Raw genomic sequence first — 20540 nt, 5'->3', positions numbered from 1 at the left:
TGAACAAATTTTCACTTAGCCACATTAGAGCTTGAACTTGCACCATTCTGAAGGCGGGCCTTCATGAAATTATGCTCCCCAATCTGTTTCTCAGTAGTTGTGGCACATTGCAGATAGCATTAACGCAATATCTGCAACAGAAAAAGGAAGCAGATTGTTATCTCATAAAAATGTCATACTAAGGAAAGGAAAGAAGGGAAACATTGTATTATTTGATTTACAGGTCAGCCTTCACATCTGAGATTCCAGTACCATTCATGGAGAGATCTTGGAAGAAAGATATATTTCACCTTCAATCTTTCATGAGTGTTACTGTGGAAAAAAAATTGTGATTTATGTTAGCTAAATGATTGGTTTATTGTATAGAAAAGAGTCAGCCTGAAATACTGACATAAACATATCGAAGATAAAGTGGTTTAGACAAAAACTCTGCAAGTCCAAAAATGTGTTGAAATTATATTATTTGAATAAAATAATGTCTCACTGATAGGAAGTGTTTCACTGTGGTCACTGCAGCCAAAAGTAAGGCAAACAGGTACTGAATCTCAAGGTGCTTTTTCTGGCTGTCATCATTCCCAACAGCAATCTTGAATCCTGCAGATAGAAGAGAGAAAGAAATAATTTTAAAATGTTGGCTTAAAATTGGTTACAGCAGATAGGATATTCCTGTACAAGGTGAGAGAATGCCATTGCAAAGAGAATACATGCAATTTATGGTTCTTTTACTAAGAAACTTGTTGCCAAACTTACTGCTGCCAACCTACTTTTTGGAAAGCTTAAAAAAAGTGGGATAGACAGCATCACCATCAGATGGATTTTTTTTATAACAAGTTTTATTTTTCAACTTTTACATCCAGGTATTTAGGAAGCAGTATGGTGATAGGGTAATCAATAGTCCAATAACAAAATCATTCGTGCATATCTCAGGTTACATCATTAAAGGTTCCCTCTCTATTTTCCTTAATTATTATATCATATTCAAGTTAATACATTTCTAGATATAACTCAATTAATCAATACATTTATCAATATTATTTTATTTATACATATCCAAGTCCTGTTTTTAAGTTTTACTTAATTCCAATTACCATGTTCCAGTTTAGCCTTTAATAACCATAATATTTAAACTTCGGGTAACCCTAATTTCCCTCATTTCATTACAAAATAATTATGTCTAGAATACACATATTGTTCAGAAAGTTACATTCTTACTTTGTTTCACAAGTATATTCTATTTCTCGTCCTAGTAGCTCCTCATTTACTAATAAAATATCTTTCATTATCACAAACCCATTTCCATGTTACAATTCAAAACTATAATCTGATAGTTAATTTTCATTTCCTTTATAAATCTAGGTCCTAAATATTAAATCAATATCTCTAAAAAAATCTCCTTAACCCATTAAGTAAAATTTTAAGCTATTCCATCATCAGTCAACGAAAAAGAAAAAAAGGGAATGTCCCATTTTTAAATCTAATTCTGGCTTTCTTTTTGTGCCAAGCAGGCTTCCATACCAGTGCCTTTAAATCAGGGGTGTCAAACTCAATTTCATTGAGGGCCGCATCAGCATTGCGGTTGCCCTTGGGGTGTGTGTGTGGCCAGGGTGAGTGCGGCCTATTGGGTGGATGGAGTGGGTGTGGCCTACTGGGTGGGCATGGCCAGTTCTACATTGTTTGTGTCAAGGGTGCCTGTGGGGACCTGTGCAGGAGTGGGACAGATCTGAGGGTCTCTGGAGAAGGGGGTGGGACCGGGGCAAGCGCCAAGGCATGGTCCATTTCTTCATTCCTCACAAAGGGTGACACCTCCCCAGCAGGCATCCAGGGAGCGGGGCTGACGCAGCAGGGGCTGGTTCCTCACTGTTTCTAGACGGCCTTGTGGAGCTAAGACTGAATGCGTTTCAGCATAGATGGCCACCACAAAATTGTACATTGGCTCCTGGCTGGCCTGGGCCAGGGCCAAGGCAGCGGGGGCCGTTACCTCATTGTTTCCAGGATGGCTTCGCGGGCCACATGAAACCACTTTGCGGGCCACGTCTGGCCCCCAGGCCTTGTTTGACATGTCTGCTTTAAATCCTCAGATGAGTCTCCTTTCATTCCTATACATGTTGTTTGAATCAAGAGAGAACATCCAATTATCATTTTTTCAAAGGAACTGGCCCCTTTGTAGTTATTAGGTTGTTGCCCTAGTTTGATTGTGTTTGGTTTGGGATATTTATCATCAGTTCAATCTGGTCTTCTTCTTCTTCTTCCAATTTCGTCTGGCTAGAATAAAAAGTCATATCTGGAGTTGTAATTATTATTTGATTGTCTAGATTGTCTAAGTTCTCAATATATTGTGTTTGTTGATCAGTTTCTGTTGCTTTTGGAATTACAGATACTTTAGTTGAAATCAATGTTTGATTATCAAAGTTCTCAGTAAGTTGTGCGTGTTGTTGTATAGAATCCTCTTTGATGTTAATTTGTTCCTCTTCTGTTGTTTTTTGGCTTGTAAGTTCATCAGTTGGAGTCTGGGGTTCAATTTGTAGTTTTGGGGTGACATCTTTGGCTTTCACTCTGGAGTTCATTAGCTCAGTGGCTTCAAGGATTTTTTCGAGTATAAGTTTGTGGTTAGGTTGTGGGTAAGGTTCCTCCATTTCTATGGTGATTAGATATAGTCTTTTGGTGGAGGCTATGTTTAGTAAGAGTCAGCCAGTGTCCACCTCCACTATTCCTAGAAGTTGTTTTCATCACCCAGCTGTTTCCAATTCTTATCTTTTTTAGATAATGTGAAGGGCAAATCTAGGGAGTCAACAGGCCTCATAGTTAAAGAAATTCAGTTGCTGTACCAGGTTTCACCACAAGATGTCCCCAGTAGGCTATGAAATCTTTTCCCAGACACCAGTTAGGCTTTTATCCAGTTAAAAAGAAAGAAAAAAAATATTTTTTCCAACTTAACAGATAGATAAGATGATAGGTCTCTATAATAAGAATTTTTTGGAACCCCAAAGTATCCAAAAAATAAAAATCCAGTTATTTAGTTGTTGAGATTAGTTATTCTTTTCTTTTCTTTTCAAAGCTTAATTTCCCAGAGTAGGCAGACACCGTTGTATTAAAAGCGGGGAAGAATTTCAGGAGGCTTTCACAGGAAGGTAGTTAGGGTGAAAGAAAGGTAAAGAAAGGTCTCACCCAAATCCTCCGCGATGCTTCGTTGTGCTTGGTGGTAATTTTGGCTTTTGGCTGGCATGGCTTAGTGATCGGCCATGTTGATGACCGATCATTTCTCCGACGGTCCAAAGGAGTTGCCTCGGATCAAATGGAAGGGCTGCCATCCTTCCACGATCTGTCGAGGGTCCTCCTCAGGGTCGTCACCCCTCCAAGGCGACTTACGACCCTATTCAGGGTTGCTTGACGAAGGGAAACAGGGTGGCGGAAAGAAAGTTCTCCCCACCCGTCTGCCAATCCCGCGATCCGGAAGTGGAAGTGGAAAAATCCATCAGATGGATTTTTAACTGGCTGACAAATCACACTCAAAGAGTAGTCCTTAATGGTACTATGTCTACATGGAGGGAAGTAAGCAGTGGAGTACCACAAGGTTCTGTCCTAGGCCCAGTACTCTTCAACATCTTCATACACGACCTAGATGAGGGAATAGATTTGAAGATGACACTAAGCTGGCAGGAATAGCCAATATGCTCAAGATCCAGAGGGATCTTGACAGACTTGAACACTGGGCCCTATCTAACAAAATGAAATTCAACGTAGAAAAAGGTAAAGTCTTACACTTAGGCAAGAAAAACCAAAAGTACACATATAGATTGGGTAAAACCAGGCTTAATAGCAGCAACTGTGAGAGGGATCTTGGAGTTCTAGTGGACAATCAATTAAATATGAGCCAACAGTGTGCGGCAGCAGCCAAAAAAGCCAATGCAATCCTGTTGTATTAATAGAGGGGTTCAACCAAGATAATGTGAGGTACTAATACTACTCTATAAAGCCTTAGTAAGACCACACCTAGAATACTGCAACCAACTTTGGTCTCCACACTATAAAAAAGATGTTGAGACTCTAGAAAAAGTGCAGAGAAGAGCAATAAAGATGATTGGGGGACTGGAGGCTAAAACATATGAAGAAGAGTTACAGGAAATGGACATGGCTAGTCTAGTGAAGAGAAGGACCAAGGGAGACATGATAGCAGTGTTCCAATATTTGAGGGGCTGTCACAGAGAGGAGGGGGTCAACATATTTTCCAAAGCACCTGAAGGCCATACAAGGAATAACAGATGGAAACTGATCAAGGAGAGATTCAACCTAGAAATAAGGAGAAATTTTCTGACAATGAGAACAATCAACCAATGGAACAGTTTACCTTCAGATGTTGTGGGAGCTTCATCACTGGAGGCTTTCAAGAAGAGACTGGACTGACAAATGTCAGAAATGGTGTAGGGACTCCTGCTTGGGTAGGGGGTTGGACTAGATGACCTACAAGGTCTCTTCCTATTCTATTCTATTCTAAAACTGATCTGATTCAGTTAATCTATGATAATTGAATAAGCACTATAAATATGCTATTTCACTAAGTTGCTATCTTCTGCATACTTGCTTGGAATATCCCTTTTCAACTTCTGATTAAAAAAACATGCTGTTGACTATGTGGGTATAATATTATCTTCATCTATACTTATTTTTCTCCTTCCAATTTCTTATAATATGTATTTTCAGGTAGTTGAAAAGAACAAGCTAATACTGGCTCGGAGAATGTATGACAGTGAAAAGGCTTGGATCAAAGGGATGAGGCACTTCCTAATGCTATTGGCATCACAGGTATAGCCACTTGAGGATGTATTATTCATTAATGGGGGAAATGATGTAACTTATGATGAATCAAATATAATTAAACTTCATGAATAAAGTCTTTCTGTTTGTTAGCTTCCTTGTCCTACGCTCAGTTTCGTGATTAGAGCAGCATACACATCTGAATAAATAAGATTTACATCAACATGCATATTGGCTTTTGCATGCAGATAAGCTTTTTGACAGCTCCATATGTGGTATACCCTCTACTCTCTGTTAGTCAGGAATATCCCTATTTATTTACTGTAAAATGTCATTTGATGAAATCAGGATAGTGAACCAATGGTACCAACTTTAAGAGGTGATATTGTGCTTATGCTCTCCAATCTATATAGCTTATTGTACTAACTAGAAGAAAATGGTAGTGTATATTCAGCACCTTTCAGTAGTACAGTATTAACTGGTGAAAATTCAAACATTAGAAAGGGGACAGCAACTTGCACTTTTGTCTCTCTGATACCAAAAAATAACTAAATTTGATGAAACCACATCAAACTATCTGCATTGTAAGCCAATCGAGATACATCACTTCTAGCATAATATCAGAGTAGATAAATGAATCAGATATTATTTAAGGATTAAATAATAAATATCAGTACGTATAAAGTGCTACTGTGACCTGTATACATCTAGTATCTAATATCTGTAGACTAGAAAATGTTTCAGTTGCTGGGTAGTCCAATTAATATTGTTTCTTAACACTCTCATTTTATTTTGCTCAAGCAACCTTTTTCTTGACTATGTCACCTCACATACATTGCATAGATAAATTACATAATAAAATGGCAAAATAGCTAGAAATTGAAGACTGATGATAATGATTGTTTATCCATATTTGAGCTATTATGAGCCAAAATTCTGTCCAATTTACTCTACGATCACAGTGGGATGAACTGTGAGTTATGAAGATTTTGAAGTGGCTTTTAAGTTGAGTGACACCAAATCAAATCAAATCAATAATACATAAATAAATAATCTGTTCACAATGTAGTTGTAAATCATAAAAATGGCTTTTTAAATGATTGCTTTGACATTTATGGCTTAATAATATGATTTTCTCATGATATTCTTTCTCTTCTTTTCTTCCAACATACTTAGGATTCTATTGATCTTTCTAATCTACAGCATTGGACACAGGAATTCCGGGAGCTTTTGAGAGATATTGATGTACAGGTGGAGCAGGTTGAAGAAACTACAAGAGAAAGGGCAAAAAGTATTCAGAATGGTTTGGCGGGTTGGCTCAATTACTTCCAAAATCACGTTCTGTGAGTTTGATCAATGTTTCTTTCATCTTTGCTTTATGGCCTGACAATTATAATTCCAATCTTTAAGAAGGGAAAGAGAGATGAGAGATTAGCCTGCCCAATATAATCAGCAAACCTCATGCTAAGAACTTCCACAATAAACTTAAGGATTGGCAGGATTGGGGAAATATGATAGTGGAAGAGCAGATTGATTCTAGAAAAAGTGGAGACAAGTGCGGTAGATCAGTGGTTCTTAACCTGGGTGATATCACCCCCCATGGGGGGATTTCATTTTTCAGGGGGGCGATGGAACAAAAAGGGGCGATGTGGGGGTGAAGGAACAAAAAGGGGGCGATATGGGGGCGATGGAGCGAGAAGTTTTGGGGAGACTTTTGATACTTTTTCATACAGTGAATGGCTGTATATCTGTTGTACAAAAACATCAGATCGCTCGCTATTAGTGGATTGAATTGTGTTTTCAAATGTTTCTCCAGCTAGCTTCAGTACAGAACGCCGTACATATGTGAATATGCATTGCTTATCTTCATGCACGTTGCGCAGCAGCCTCTATCCTTTTTATATTTCTTTTTGCGTCTTAAATTTCAATTGTAATTCAATCATTAAATGTTACTGTTTTTCTTTTCGGGCATTTCACTTTCTTCCAATTGAATTTTGTTTTCAGTGGTGATTACATTTAAGTGTCTTGAATAAATAAGATAATAATGAAATACATGTATCACGAAGTTTGGGAATAAAGTGACGGGTGGCATCAAAATTTTTCACACAGTTATGATATGGGAAAAAGACAGGAAATAAATTATTTGCATCGATATGTCCTTATGACAATTTTAAAGAAAACAAAACAAGTGTTTGCATAAATTGAAGAATTATTTCCTATGTTGTGATTGAGAGGTTATGTTGGGGGAGGGGGGCGATGACATCTTCTTCATTGGCTCAAGGGGGCGATTCATTCAAAAAGGTTAAGAACCACTGTGGTAGACCAAACATCAATTATTGGTCTACTGCATTTGTTCAAAAAAAAAAAATCCAACCAACAGCGTGTTATCATTTCATGCTGCCTTCATGGATCTTAAGGCAACTTTTGATTCTGCATCCAGGGCCAAATTATGGGAGTAGCAAAAAGCCCTATCAGTTGACCATAGGCTTTTCCACCAATACCACAGATTTCTCTCAAAGCCATTTAAAACTCAAAAGGAGGTAGAACAAGGATTTATTTCCCCTCCTTCTTTTCAATGATATGGTGAGACGTCCTAAACAATCTAAATTTCATCCTCCCTGAACTAGGGGCTCTCTGCACTGTTCTGCTGTTCTGTATAGACAATGCTGAGTTCTTCCCAGAACACCAATAAGCCCTAAAAGAACTCTGCGAATGTTGATCCATTGCTGCCGAAAACCAAGATGATGGCTTTTGCCAAAAGGCTGAAGTTCCATATTTATTAATGGAAGCATTAATGGCCTTAAAATTGAACAAGCTTTAAATATTTAGGAATAGTCATACATGCCACTGGCTCAAGGAAAGCCCACTGTGAATATGCTAGAGTTATTGGACGAAGATCTGCCAATGCCATTGTTAAATTTTTTTCAATCCAAGAATGGATATTATGTTCCAGCCACACTTAAACTATTTCAGGCTATGGTATTAGCCAAGCTCTTTTATGGGACTCTGGTTGCGCCCCCCCTCTCATGTTTCATTTCCATGGAGAGGGTATAATCCAAATTCATCAGGGCAACTCTACAGATAATTCACTGTGATATGCCCAGTGTATCAAACATACATCTATGACTAAAGACAGGTATGAGAAAAATTGAATCAAGAGTGTGTCTGGCATCTATAAGTCTTTGGTTGAAGCTTAATTTCTATCCTCTAGGTTTAGCACCATTATTCTTCAGTAATTTTCAATCCACATAGATCAAGCCTGTTGAATCTACTCTTTTAAATCTAGCTTAAAATTGTGAAGCAAAGGATAAAAGATATGGGGTGGCAAACCAATCTAGAGAAGGTGTCAGAATCCAATTATATTTCATCTTTAAATTATCAAATATAGAAACTCCCAATTCTGCCTTCTCTGGATTCTGCCATAAGAGGGAGAGAAGGGGGAGAACAAAGGGGCTTTATGGCCCTCACTTCCTTCTTTACACTTCAAAGAGCTGAATGCTGAATGTGTGTTTATTGTAACCTCGAAGCGTTAACATACCAAAGGAGGGTAGTTGCCTTTCATGTAGTTATCTGAAGTCCCCATGCAGACGGAAGAAAGAAGAAAGGGGGTGGAATTGTGATACTTGAAACTATCACTGGAAGGGGGGTTGATTGGGTGGGACTACTGGGGAACCCCTTAAAACCTTGAATGGGAGAGCTTGAACCCCAAGTCCTGTCTAGCATGCCTGCAACCATTTTCTCTTAATAAAGGATTCCTGTTGGAAGAATTATTCCAAGAGTTCTGTCTTCTTAAGATGCAAAGTGGGGTGGGTCCTTACATTAGACAGGACTTGCAAAATTAATCCACCTGGAAGGGAGACCCTTGCCGGGGGATTTTGCAAAAAATTTACCATGTCAGACAATGGAGCAAGAGAGGGGGAAAACTCCCTGGAAAGAGAGCCGCTGACCCAGTTGGAACCTTGCCAGATGTTGGGATCTGAGAGGTCAGATTCCTCGGGAGAAGAAGTGGTGGAGACACAGGACCACAAGCCTCGCTGGTCGATGAACGTTGGAAAGAAAAGTGAGTGGAGAAAGGAATCAAGAAAGGTGACCCTGAGACGGGGGACCAAGCAACCAGAATGGAAGCAGGAGATGGAGAAATCCCTGCACGCAAGTGAAGAGGGAGGAAGCTGGGTACCGTACTCAGACTGGATCCTAGAGAAAGCTATTGACCTGATGAAGAGAACTCTCAGCTTCCTAGGAGAGGAGAATACTGAGCCCTACGGCCGCCCCAGTTCCTGGAGCCACAAAGGGAGAGACACCGAGGGGGACGTGGAACCTGCAACCCCAGGGACATCTACTGATCCAGGAGCCCCCACCCCCTACCGGACCACAGATGGCAATCTGGACGGAAGACACTACCACCCACAACGGAGGCACCGATCCATTCCAAGACGTCCACCGTTGGAGGTGAAATTCAAAGGGGAGCCAACACGCTTGGGGTTTTTCCTAACCCAAGTACTCAGCTACATGGAGGAATATGGGCAGGACATTCCCAGCGACAAAGCCCGCATCCGGATCGTGCAATCTGCCCTGGATGGACCAGCTGTGGATTGGGTAGTGAACTTGCATGACTCCAATGCCCCAGAACTCAGTAACTTCAACCGTTTCATGTCCTCTTTGAGAAGACGATTTGAAGACCCCCTGGCTGATCGCAAAGCCCGTGAAAGAATAACAACGATGAGGCAGGGCAAACGCCCAGTGGCCGAGTATACACAAGAATTCCGGGCCATTGCCAGCAAACTGAATTGGCCAGAAGACATCCTCCTTGGCCATTTCAAAGACGGACTAAACTATGATCTATATGATGCTTGCCTGCCCCGAGGGGACCCACATGGACTTGAGGAATGGTACGTCTTGGCAGAGGAAGCAGAGATCGACATATTGAAGAGGCACCGCCGAAGAAAACAATGGAGCCGCCCCCCGCCTGAGCTGACACACCAACCGGTGAAATCATCGGATACAGCCAAGAAGCAAATGGGGTGTTTCAAGTGCGGAAGAGAAGGGCATCGAGCTGTAGAATGCCGCTCAAAGGCCCCCCAGCACAACCCAGACAGATCCCCAATCAACAAACCCAGAGGGTATTCAGCTAAGCCAAAAGAAACAGCCATGAAAATGATGGAAATTGCAGAAACCCCACCTCTGCTCACCAAGGGGAAAGAACTCCAGCCTACACCACAGGGACGGTGGATGCCTCAGATGACAGCTCGGAAGGCGAACCCCTGGTAAGTGGACGCATCACACCCATCTTCAAAACAGTGACTATATTAATCCCCCCCATGCCCGAAGCTGTGAAGGTGAAAGCCTTAATAGACTCTGGCTGCACCCGCTGCCTCATTAGCCCAACACTAGTGGGGAATCTGGGCATCCCATCCAGGAGACTGGAACAACCAATCTCATTTGGCCAGCTAGATGGATCCATAGCAGGGGGGGTGCCAGCTACCCTAGCCACTCTGCCAATACACCTCTCCCTGGGCAACCATGAAGAGGACTTAACGTTTGTGGTGACCCCAGGTATGGAATGCCCAATGATTCTAGGGATGGAATGGTTGAAAAAATGGAACCCCTGGGTAAATTGGAGGACGACAGAAATCAAATTCCCGAAGGGGGACCCTATGGACTTAAAACCCCAAGGGAGGCTACCAGAATCAAGAATAGAAAAAGCATCCATAGGAGAGGAAAAAAGATTAACAGAAATACCAGAGGAATATAGGGACCTTGCTGAAGTCTTCAGTGAGGAGAGGGCGAATGAGCTTCCCCCCCACCGACCCACAGACTGTACCATTGAATTCAAGCCTGGGGCAAAACTCCCGAAGCCCAGATTATACTCCATGAGCCCAAAGGAGAAGGAGGAAATGGAAAGATTTATAAAAAAAAAACCTGGAGAGAGGTTTCATTGAGCCAGCCAAGCCTAAAGTGGCTGCCCCGGTCCTTTTTAGAGAGAAGAAGGATGGCTCTTTACGTTTATGCGTGGATTATAGGGCCCTGAATACAATCAGTGAAAGCAACCTATACCCGCTGCCCCTCATGAAAGACATGCTGTCACACCTATCGAAAGGGAAAATTTTTTCTAAACTAGACCTAAGGGAAGCTTACTATCGCGTGAGAATCAAGGAAGGGGACGAATGGAAGACTGCATTTAACTGCCCCATGGGGTGCTATCAATTCAAAGTCTTGCCATTTGGATTACAAGGGGGCCCTGCAGTTTTTATGCAATTAATCAATGACGTTCTAAGGGAGCACCTATTTAAGGGGGTCCTTGTTTACTTGGACGACATTCTTATCTTTACTGAAACAAAAGAAGAACACGTCAAACTTGTCAGAGCGGTTTTAAAGAAGCTGCGAGCCGCTCACCTATATGCCAAACTCTCAAAATGCGAATTCCACCAGGAAAGGATAGACTACCTAGGCTATCGCATATCCCCACAGGGCATTGAAATGGACCCGGAGAAGGTCAAAGCAGTACTAAATTGGGCACCACCCCGCACAAGAAAGCAACTACAAAGTTTCCTGGGCTTTGCAAATTTTTACCGCCAATTCATCCCCTCATTTGCACAGATAGCCTTGCCCCTCACTAACTTACTAAAAACGAAGGGAACATCCTCAGTAAAACCTAGCCAGCCACTAACATGGACAATGGAGTGCCAAGCAGCGTTTGAGAGACTAAAGAGACTTTTTTCTGCCGAACCAGTACTAAGGCACCCAGACATGGACAAGCCCTTCATAATACAGGCAGATGCAAGTGATGTGGCAGTGGGGGCTGTGCTATTACAAGAAAATGATGATGCAGTATTGCAACCCTGTGCATATACATCCAAGAAACTCACGGAAACAGAACAGTGCTGGCCCGTATGGGAGAAGGAGGCTTATGGGATACGTTGGGCATTACTCACGTGGCGACAGTTCCTGGAAGGCAACAAAATCCCCTTCCAGGTGTGGACTGATCACAAAAATTTAGAAGCCCTGAAAACATCCAGGAAACTCAATCCCAAACAAGCCCGCTGGTCCCAGCATTTTCACCAATTCCAATTTAAGCTCAAACATTTACCAGGAAGAAAGAACTTCCTGGCAGATGCACGCATGCCCCAATATAACAGCGCACGAACCACAGACTCTAGACCAATAATGGCAGAGTCACAACTGGCAGCGCCAGTAACCACAAGAACCCAAGCCAAAATAAAACCACAACTGGACAGCCAAACTGGGATTGAATTCAGAAAAAGTTTGGAAACAGATGATTGGTTCCAGAAAAACAAACATGTGTGCACAATGAGAGACGGATTGCCTTGGGTAGGGGAAAAGTTATATATACCAACAACTCAAAGACTAACTTTCATGCACCTTTGCCATGACACAAAATCAGCAGGGCATTTTGGATTTGTAAAAACTTTACACTTAATTAAACGGCAATTTTGGTGGCCATCAATAAAAAAGGACATAGAAAGTTATGTTGCCAGCTGCCCAACCTGTGCATCAGCAAAGAGGTTGCAAGGGAAATCGCCAGGGCTATTACAACCAGTGGCAAGTCCCTCAGCCCCCTGGAGGGAAATAGCCATGGATTTTATAGTGGAATTGCCAGAAAGCAATGGGAATACTGTTATCTGGACAGTCACGGACCTATTTTCCAAACAGGTGCACTTTATCCCTTGCCAAAAAATTCCCACTGCAAAGGCCTTAGCAAAACTTTTCATCCAGCACATTTACAGATTGCACGGGGCACCCCAACGCATCATCTCTGATAGGGGAGTGCAATTTACGTCTGCATTTTGGAAGGAATTTTTATCCCTCTTAGGGACCACTCAGGGATTGACATCTAGCCACCACCCTCAAGGAGATGGACAAGCGGAACGCTGCCAGTCGGTACTTGAGCAATATTTGAGATGTTTTTTAAATTTCCAACAGAGTGATTGGACGGACTTACTTCCTTTTGCAGAAGTTGCCTACAATAATGCAGTCCACTCCAGCACAGGCTACACTCCTTTTCAAATAGCCAACGGCCAAAGTTTCAACCCTATGCCAGAGTTAACCCCAAAAGAACCAACGATCCCTTCACTGAAAGAATGGATGGAAAACCTACAAAACACCTGGCCAATAGTCAGAAAATCACTAGATGAAGCTAGGCGGGCATACAAAGCACAAGCCGATAAAAAAAGGGTTGAGCCTACACCATTCATTATAGGAGAAATGGTGTACTTATCTACAAAATACCTAAAGTCCCTACAGCCCTGTAAAAAACTTGGACCAAAATATATAGGACCTTTTCCAATTAAAAGAATCATAAATCCAGTAACAGTAGAATTAGAATTACCCAAAAACCTCAGGCAAATACACCCAATTTTTCATTGCAGCTTGCTGAAAAGAGAGCATCAGTCACATCTACGGCCAAAAATCCCCCCACCACCACCTCCACTCATGGTGGAGGGTGAACAACACTTCGAAATAAAGGAAATCCTTGATTCTAGGAGATATCATGGGGCAACTCAGTACCTAGTTGCCTGGAAACACCTACCTCCCTCACAAAATGAGTGGGTCCATAAACGTCATGTCAGAGCCCCGAAGCTATTGAAGAAGTTTCACACAGAGTATCCTAACAAGCCTGACTAAATTTTATACTTGTGTTTTCTTTCAGGTGGATCTCTCTTATTGTTAAGAGGGGCCGGATGTCAGAATCCAATTATATTTCATCTTTAAATTATCAAATATAGAAACTCCCAATTCTGCCTTCTCTGGATTCTGCCATAAGAGGGAGAGAAGGGGGAGAACAAAGGGGCTTTATGGCCCTCACTTCCTTCTTTACACTTCAAAGAGCTGAATGCTGAATGTGTGTTTATTGTAACCTCGAAGCGTTAACATACCAAAGGAGGGTAGTTGCCTTTCATGTAGTTATCTGAAGTCCCCATGCAGACGGAAGAAAGAAGAAAGGGGGTGGAATTGTGATACTTGAAACTATCACTGGAAGGGGGGTTGATTGGGTGGGACTACTGGGGAACCCCTTAAAACCTTGAATGGAAGAGCTTGAACCCCAAGTCCTGTCTAGCATGCCTGCAACCATTTTCTCTTAATAAAGGATTTCTGTTGGAAGAATTATTCTAAGAGTTCTGTCTTCTTAAGATGCAAAGTGGGGTGGGTCCTTACAGAAGGCTCCAGCCTTCCTGTCATCAGTGCATACCAGATATATTGTTACTGCTGCCTGCCACATACATTGTGTGACTCCCAGAGGTTTACAATAGCAAAGTATTAAAAACTAAATTGTAACAAAATCCATACAACAAAGTAATAGTATGAATAATTAAAGTAAATGACAAGAACGATCACAAATACCCAGTGGCTTTAACCCGACATTGAGCAATGTTAACTTTTGAAAGCCCTATGTATTAATTCTATCCTGACTGCTGTACCAAAGAATGTGAGAATTGAGAGAAATTATTTCAAAACGTGGAGGGCACTCCCTCTAAAAAATATTACTTTCAGGAATCGATGGATTTTACATTTTATACTTGGGGAGACTCAGCTTCCTCATCTGGGGTGAACATTCTGGACAGGTTAATTTTACCTGGAAGAGACATTTCTGCATAAGTCAAGATGTGTAGATGTTTACCAACTAAAGTTTCTAAGCGGTTTTGAAGTTAACACCATGTGGAGCACTGTTAGAGAATTTTAATTTCTCTATTGGTGAAAAAATAAATCAGAAGCTCTCACAGTTGACTGCATTTAGCTGATTCAAAATAACTTCTTTATATTCCTATAAAAATATTTACAATACCATACATTCTTCTTTACAGCAACATAGCTCAGTTGAAGACTTCTTACAGAGAGATACAGAGACAGACCTGAGACTGGAAATCCAGCTTCTAACTCAATACCCTTTTTGCACAGACTCAGTAGCACTTTCTTTACATTAGCTGACTGAGTTACCACATGACTCTTCCTGTTCATGAATATTCCAACACTCCTCCCTTCATGACAGGAAGAGGCATCAGACCTATTGACTTAATACATTCTTTAATCGTGAAAAACCTTGTGCCACTAACCTGTACATCTTTATTTGGCAGTACCTTTTTCTTATATACCCACTTACAACCCAGAGCTTTGGTTCCCTGTGGCAAAGTCACTGATTTAAATACTTCATGGTCTCCCATGGATTTCATCTCTTTATCCATGGCCTCCTTCCATCTTTCTTGTTCAGCTTTTGGTAATGCTAACACTTCTTTATAACTTCTTGGCTCATACCACACATTGCAAACCTTTACCTTGCTGGCAGAATACCTGTCAGGCGGAATTCCTTTATTACATCGCTCTGACCTATGTGGTATTAACTACTCCTGTGTCTCAAGTCTATCTGGCTTCATGTCTTGTTCAGCATCTCCTCCCTGAACATTGACATCTTCAATAATCATTTTTTTTATCATTAGATGAGTTATTGTCATTAAATAGATCACTGTCATTAAGTGAGACATACCCAGAATTTGCACTAATTCTGTTCCAATTTTGTTCTGCAAAATTAGCAGACCTTGAAATTATAATTCTTTTACTTCCATCGCTAAAGCGATATCCTTTTGACCCTGGCTCATAGCCCACAAACCTGAGCTTTCTTGCCTTTTGCTGTCCCTTTCTTCTAATTGCTTTCGGAATATGTACCCATGCAGTACTTCCAAAAATTCTCAAATGTGCCAGTGATGGCTTTCTCCCATATAGAATGGCATATGGAGTATTATTAATGGAGGAACTCCACAGCCTGTTAACTATATAACTTGCAGTCAATATGGCTTCTCCCCAATATGACCTGCTCATACCAGAATCTTCTAATAATGAATCTTTCATTGTTTGCAAAACACCATTCCTTCTTTCAGCTACACCGTTCTCTGCTGCTGTGTAAGGATTTGTATGTCTGTTTCTTATCCCCAACTGCCCCAACCATTGTTAGAATTTAGTTGACATAAATTCAGTACCTCTGTCAGTTTGCAATTGACACACTTGTTGTCTGTATCTTCTCTCTACAAAACTTACCCAGTTTGAATTGTTGTAGCACCTCTGTCTTTGCTCTAAGCCAGTGTTTCCCAAACTTTTGACATATGTGTACCTCTTCTATAATTTTCGTAATGCTGAGTACCCCTCATAAAAAACATATGCTTTAATAAAAATCAAAATATATTTATTTTTTCTTTTTTTTGTACATACACAAAATAAACGAAAGTTATATTATAAAGAACGTTTATAATGAGAAGGATGAAATTGTTTATGTTGAGATGACAGATCATCATAATTTGGTTCCCTGGTTGTTAATTTTAATCTGAGATGCGGTTCCACATCCAATAGTCTGTTCCTTTTTTTCGACTTAATGTCTACAAATGCAGAAAAAGCAACTTCGCATAAATATGAAGTTGGAAAAGGCAAGATGTATTTCAGGACTTTTTCTGTTAAAACCGGATACACATGTTGCATTTGTAACCAGAATGATGTTAAAGTACACTCCTTATGTTTATTTCTCAAGAATCCGTCCGAAGCTAACTCCAACAATTGCTCTTCTTCCGCATGTGACAAACCTTCTGGCATGGATGTTGTGTTAATGTTGAACGGATATCTTATCCATTCAATATTTTCGTTTAAATCAGGGAAATAGTTTTTCAAGCCAACTTGCAAACTCTCCAAAGGCTGTATTATGCATTTCAAAGTATCAGCCTCAATTTTAGTAGCCTAACTTGTTATAAACTCATGAAGAGAGGGAAACGAGTCTACTTCTCCATTACCAACTCTCTTTTGCCATAAATTTAGTTTTGCAATGGTAGCGTTCACTTTATCCTGAACATGAAACAATGAAATTTCTTTGCCTTGTAACGATAAGTTGAGGCAATTTAAAACAGAGAATATATCTGCTAAGTATGCTAGTTTACAAAGCCATTTCCAGTCATGTAAACAATTTCTCAACTCAAATCTATCATTAAGAAAGCATTGAAGTTCATGTCTAAGTTCGAACAATCGGTTTAGAATTTTTCCCCGAGATAGCCAATGAACATCGGTATGAAAAAGCAGCTGGGTATGACTACTTCCCATTTCTTCACATATTTGCGAAAAAAGTCGTGCATTCAAAGGGCGGCTTTTAATGTAGTTAATGATTTTCACGCTTTCATCCAGAACTTTCTGTAGATCAGCGGGCATCTTACGTGTTGCCAAAGCCTCTCTGTGTATGCAACAATGTGTGGATATGACATTTGGAGCAACATTTTGAATTCTTGCAACGAGTCCTTTATTAATTCCGACCATACTTTTTTCTCCATCTGTGCTTATTCCAACACATCTATTCCAATCAATTTTGTTCTCTTGCATAAATGTATTCATAACATTAAAGATATCTTCTCCTGTTGTGTGACCTAATAAAGGCTGGCAAAATAAAAAGTCGTCATGAATTTCTTGATTTTTTTCGTATCTAACAAACGCCATAAGATTTGCAAAATTCGCAATGTCGGTGGACTCATCGACTTGCAATGCATAATAACGACTTTGAGAAATATCAGATAATATCTGTTTTACATTATTAGACATATCAATGATTCGTCGATGAACTGTATTATTTGAGAGAGGAACGCGGTCAAAAGTTTGTTTCGCTCTATCTCCTATCATTACTTCTGCCATTATCTTGGCTGCAGGCTTGATTAAAATTTCACCAATGGTTTCCGCTGCACTACATTTGGCAATTAAAAGTGGCACGCGATACGAAGCTTCTAGTATTTTTTGATTGTCACCTTCCGTCAAACCCTGCATTACTTTTCGAGACTGATTTAAACCCTTAAGTTTATTTTCAAAAAAATCTATGGGTTTATCTTTGTACTGATTATGGTTTGTCTCAAAATGGCGCTTTAAGTTGGATGGTTTCATGCTTTCATTTGTTAGATTTTCAAAACAAATGACACAAAGTGGAATAGGCTCATTTTCATCTCCAGTCCATGAGAATCCAAATTTAAGATATTCTTTGTTGTACTTGCGGGTTTTCCTTGCTTTTTTCTTAACAGGTTCTTTCAGAATTGAAATTGATTCGTCATTAATTTCATTATTTCCTGTTCATTGATTGCTATTACAATCATTACTTTCTTTCGGTTTAGTAGTCCCAGATTTCAACCAGCGATCCATAATCTCTGTTAGGGATAAAAATTGTATTTTATAAAAATAATCAAAATCAGTGGAACTTACTAAAGCACAATAACAGGCGCCCGGAACTAACTATTAAAGAAGTAAGTTGTCTCTATAACGAAGTGCATATATTCACGCCGTGTCACGCCTCACAAGACTGTCTAACCGTTGATAACACTGCAATTCTCCGGCTTTTAAACAGCTCCAAGGCTCAACGTTAACTGTTAATGTTCCCGCAGTTTAAAAATGGCCGAACCAGAGCTGCGCGAAGGATGCGCAGAAGTTCCCGTCATAATGAGTTGTGATACGATGTATGATGGCCCCAGTTCCCGTGTAAAAACTGCGATACGCGCCTATTTCTTTCTTTGTTCTATGGGCGCAGCTAAGCACGGTGCAGTGGATATTCCCACGTGATCCCTACTAAACTCCGGTGCAACGCGTACCCCCACCAAACTCGTCCCGTACCCCTGGGGGTACGCATACCACACTTTGGGAAACACTGCTCTAAGCAAGTAGCAAAACCAATACCTGCTATAATCATCAACAATTACCAGTGCATATTTTGCTCCTCCCAAACTGGCTTGCATAGGTCCCACCAGATCTGCATGGACCAGCTCTAGAGCTCTTTTTGTTTGTCTTGTGCTATATTTACTAAGTGGGAATGCCTTTGACTTTGATGCTTTGCATACTGCACAGTCCACATATGTTTTGCATCCCTTCAAATTTAGCCCTTTTGCAAAATCTTGCATTTGCTGCAAAACTTTAAAGCTTGCATGGCCAAGTCTTCTGTGTAGAAGATGAACACATGAATCATGCTCTGCAACATTCTTAAATATATGGAAACATTGAACCTTTTGTCCCTGCAATACATATAGATTATCTTCCTTTATGCCTTCTGCACAAATATTCCCATTCCTTTTGATGAGACACTTCCCATTTACAAAAATGACCTCAAAACCTTGTTTGTCTAAATTAGACACACTTAACAAATTATGTTCCATCTCAGGTACACAAAGCACATTGGTAAACTTTGATTCCAAATATGGAATTTTTACATCGCCTCTTCCAATGACTTTTGCTTTCTGGCCATTTGCCAAAGCCACAGTTTCTTGTGCTACTGGAACAAACCTGCAAAATAATTCAGAGTCATTAACAATTGTTTGACTTGCCCCACTATTTATTAGCCACTTGTCTCTGTTGTTGCTATAGCAAACTTTTGTAACACCAAAATGTTCCTTTTGCAAATCAGTCCTTTTTGGTTGCACAAATGCCCTTCGCTGGAAACAGTTCCTCTGCAAACAGTTCAGATGGTTGTTTGCCCCACAAATGTAGCAATTCTTTTCTTGCTTAGCTCTCTGCCTGCAAAATGTTTCTTCTTTGGAGACTTGCAGTCTGGACCCCCTCCTCAGGAATTTCACCTCCTCGTGGCTGCTTTTAAAGCGTTGCTTTTCTTGTTCATTAAGCAAACATGCCTTTAAAGCCTCAAAATTTAAGTCTTGCTCTTCTTTATGCTCAAATATAGCAGAAACTGTGTCCCAGGTTTTATCTAAACTGTTCAACACCAATAAAACCTTCTGGGACTCAGGAAATTTAATCCCACGTTGTTCTAAGTCGAAAAATAAACTTTGCATTTTATTTAAATGTTGTTCCATAGATTCACCTGGTTGCAAACAGGCCCTGTAAAGTTTTCTTGACAATTGCACTATATTGCATGCAGAAACATTCAGGTGCACAGCTCTCAAACTTCAGCCAAATCTCCTTTGCAGTCTTTAAATTTGCAACATTTAGAAATTGTTCATCATCTAAATTCAAGATGAGATAAGCCATTGCTTGATCATGACTTTCCTGATCAGCACCTGCAAACACTTGTGGTGGATTTTCTACAATATACCACAGCTCTTTTGCTTTCAGCAAACATTCCATTTTAGCAGCCCACACATTGTAATTCTTCTGGCCCAAACGAGGCACACAGCTTTCCTTAAATTCCATTGCAGCCATTCTGCTAATTCTGCCTTGTTCTTATACTTTCTAAACACAGGCAGTTTCTTCCAGCTTTAAATTACAATGCAGTCCTTAGTAAGCTCTGGGCCCATAACCTGTTAGAGAATTTTAATTTCTCTATTGGTGAAAAAATAAATCAGAAGCTCTCACAGTTGACTGAATTTAGCTGATTCCAAATAACTTCTTTATATTCCTATAAAAATATTTACAATACCATACATTCTTCTTTACAGCAACATAGCTCAATTGAAGACTTCTTACAGAGAGATACAGAGACAGACCTGAGACTGGAAATCCAGCTCCTAACTCAATACCCTTTTTGCTCAGACTCAGTAGCACTTTCTTCACATTGGCTGACTGAGTTACCACATGACTCTTCCTGCTCATGAATATTCCAACAAGCACATTATAATATTCTGTCCAAATAATGCTAAAACTATGAGTTATCCCTAATAGGAGCTCCTTCTCCAGATATGAAAATGCTCCCTGTTCATCAAATATGTGTACGTGTGAATGGTGCAGGTGTAAGAGAGATTAGGATAGCCATGCTTCCTTTGAGTTCTAGAAATGAACACTGTTTATATAAAACCCAAAGAAATTTGAGTTGAAGGTGTTGATGAAAT

The 20540-nt window shown here is 40.3% G+C and overlaps 1 protein-coding gene across 6 annotated transcripts in view; it reads left to right on the top strand.

Annotated features, from left to right (window-relative positions):
* The window catches only part of AXDND1 (axonemal dynein light chain domain containing 1), a 94518-nt gene that overhangs the window by 31465 nt on the left and 42513 nt on the right, over nucleotides 1–20540 (top strand). For all 6 annotated transcript variants that reach the window (XR_005556029.1, XR_005556030.1, XM_039337172.1 and 3 more), the window contains exons 13-14: nucleotides 4699–4800; nucleotides 5929–6095. Coding sequence is in view for 4 of the 6 variants with exons in the window: in XM_039337172.1 (XP_039193106.1) it covers nucleotides 4699–4800; nucleotides 5929–6095 (269 nt within the window). In the remaining 2 variants the exon portion in view is untranslated. The remainder of the gene's footprint in view (nucleotides 1–4698; nucleotides 4801–5928; nucleotides 6096–20540) is intronic.

The sequence above is a fragment of the Crotalus tigris genome, unplaced genomic scaffold, assembly GCF_016545835.1.
Source record: "Crotalus tigris isolate CLP2741 ecotype Arizona unplaced genomic scaffold, ASM1654583v1 scf7180000017668.6805642782:7212621, whole genome shotgun sequence".
NCBI classification, from domain to species: domain Eukaryota; kingdom Metazoa; phylum Chordata; class Lepidosauria; order Squamata; family Viperidae; genus Crotalus; species Crotalus tigris.
The sequence above is the reverse complement of the archived record's forward strand: the minus strand, read 5'-3'. Positions and strand labels throughout refer to the sequence as shown.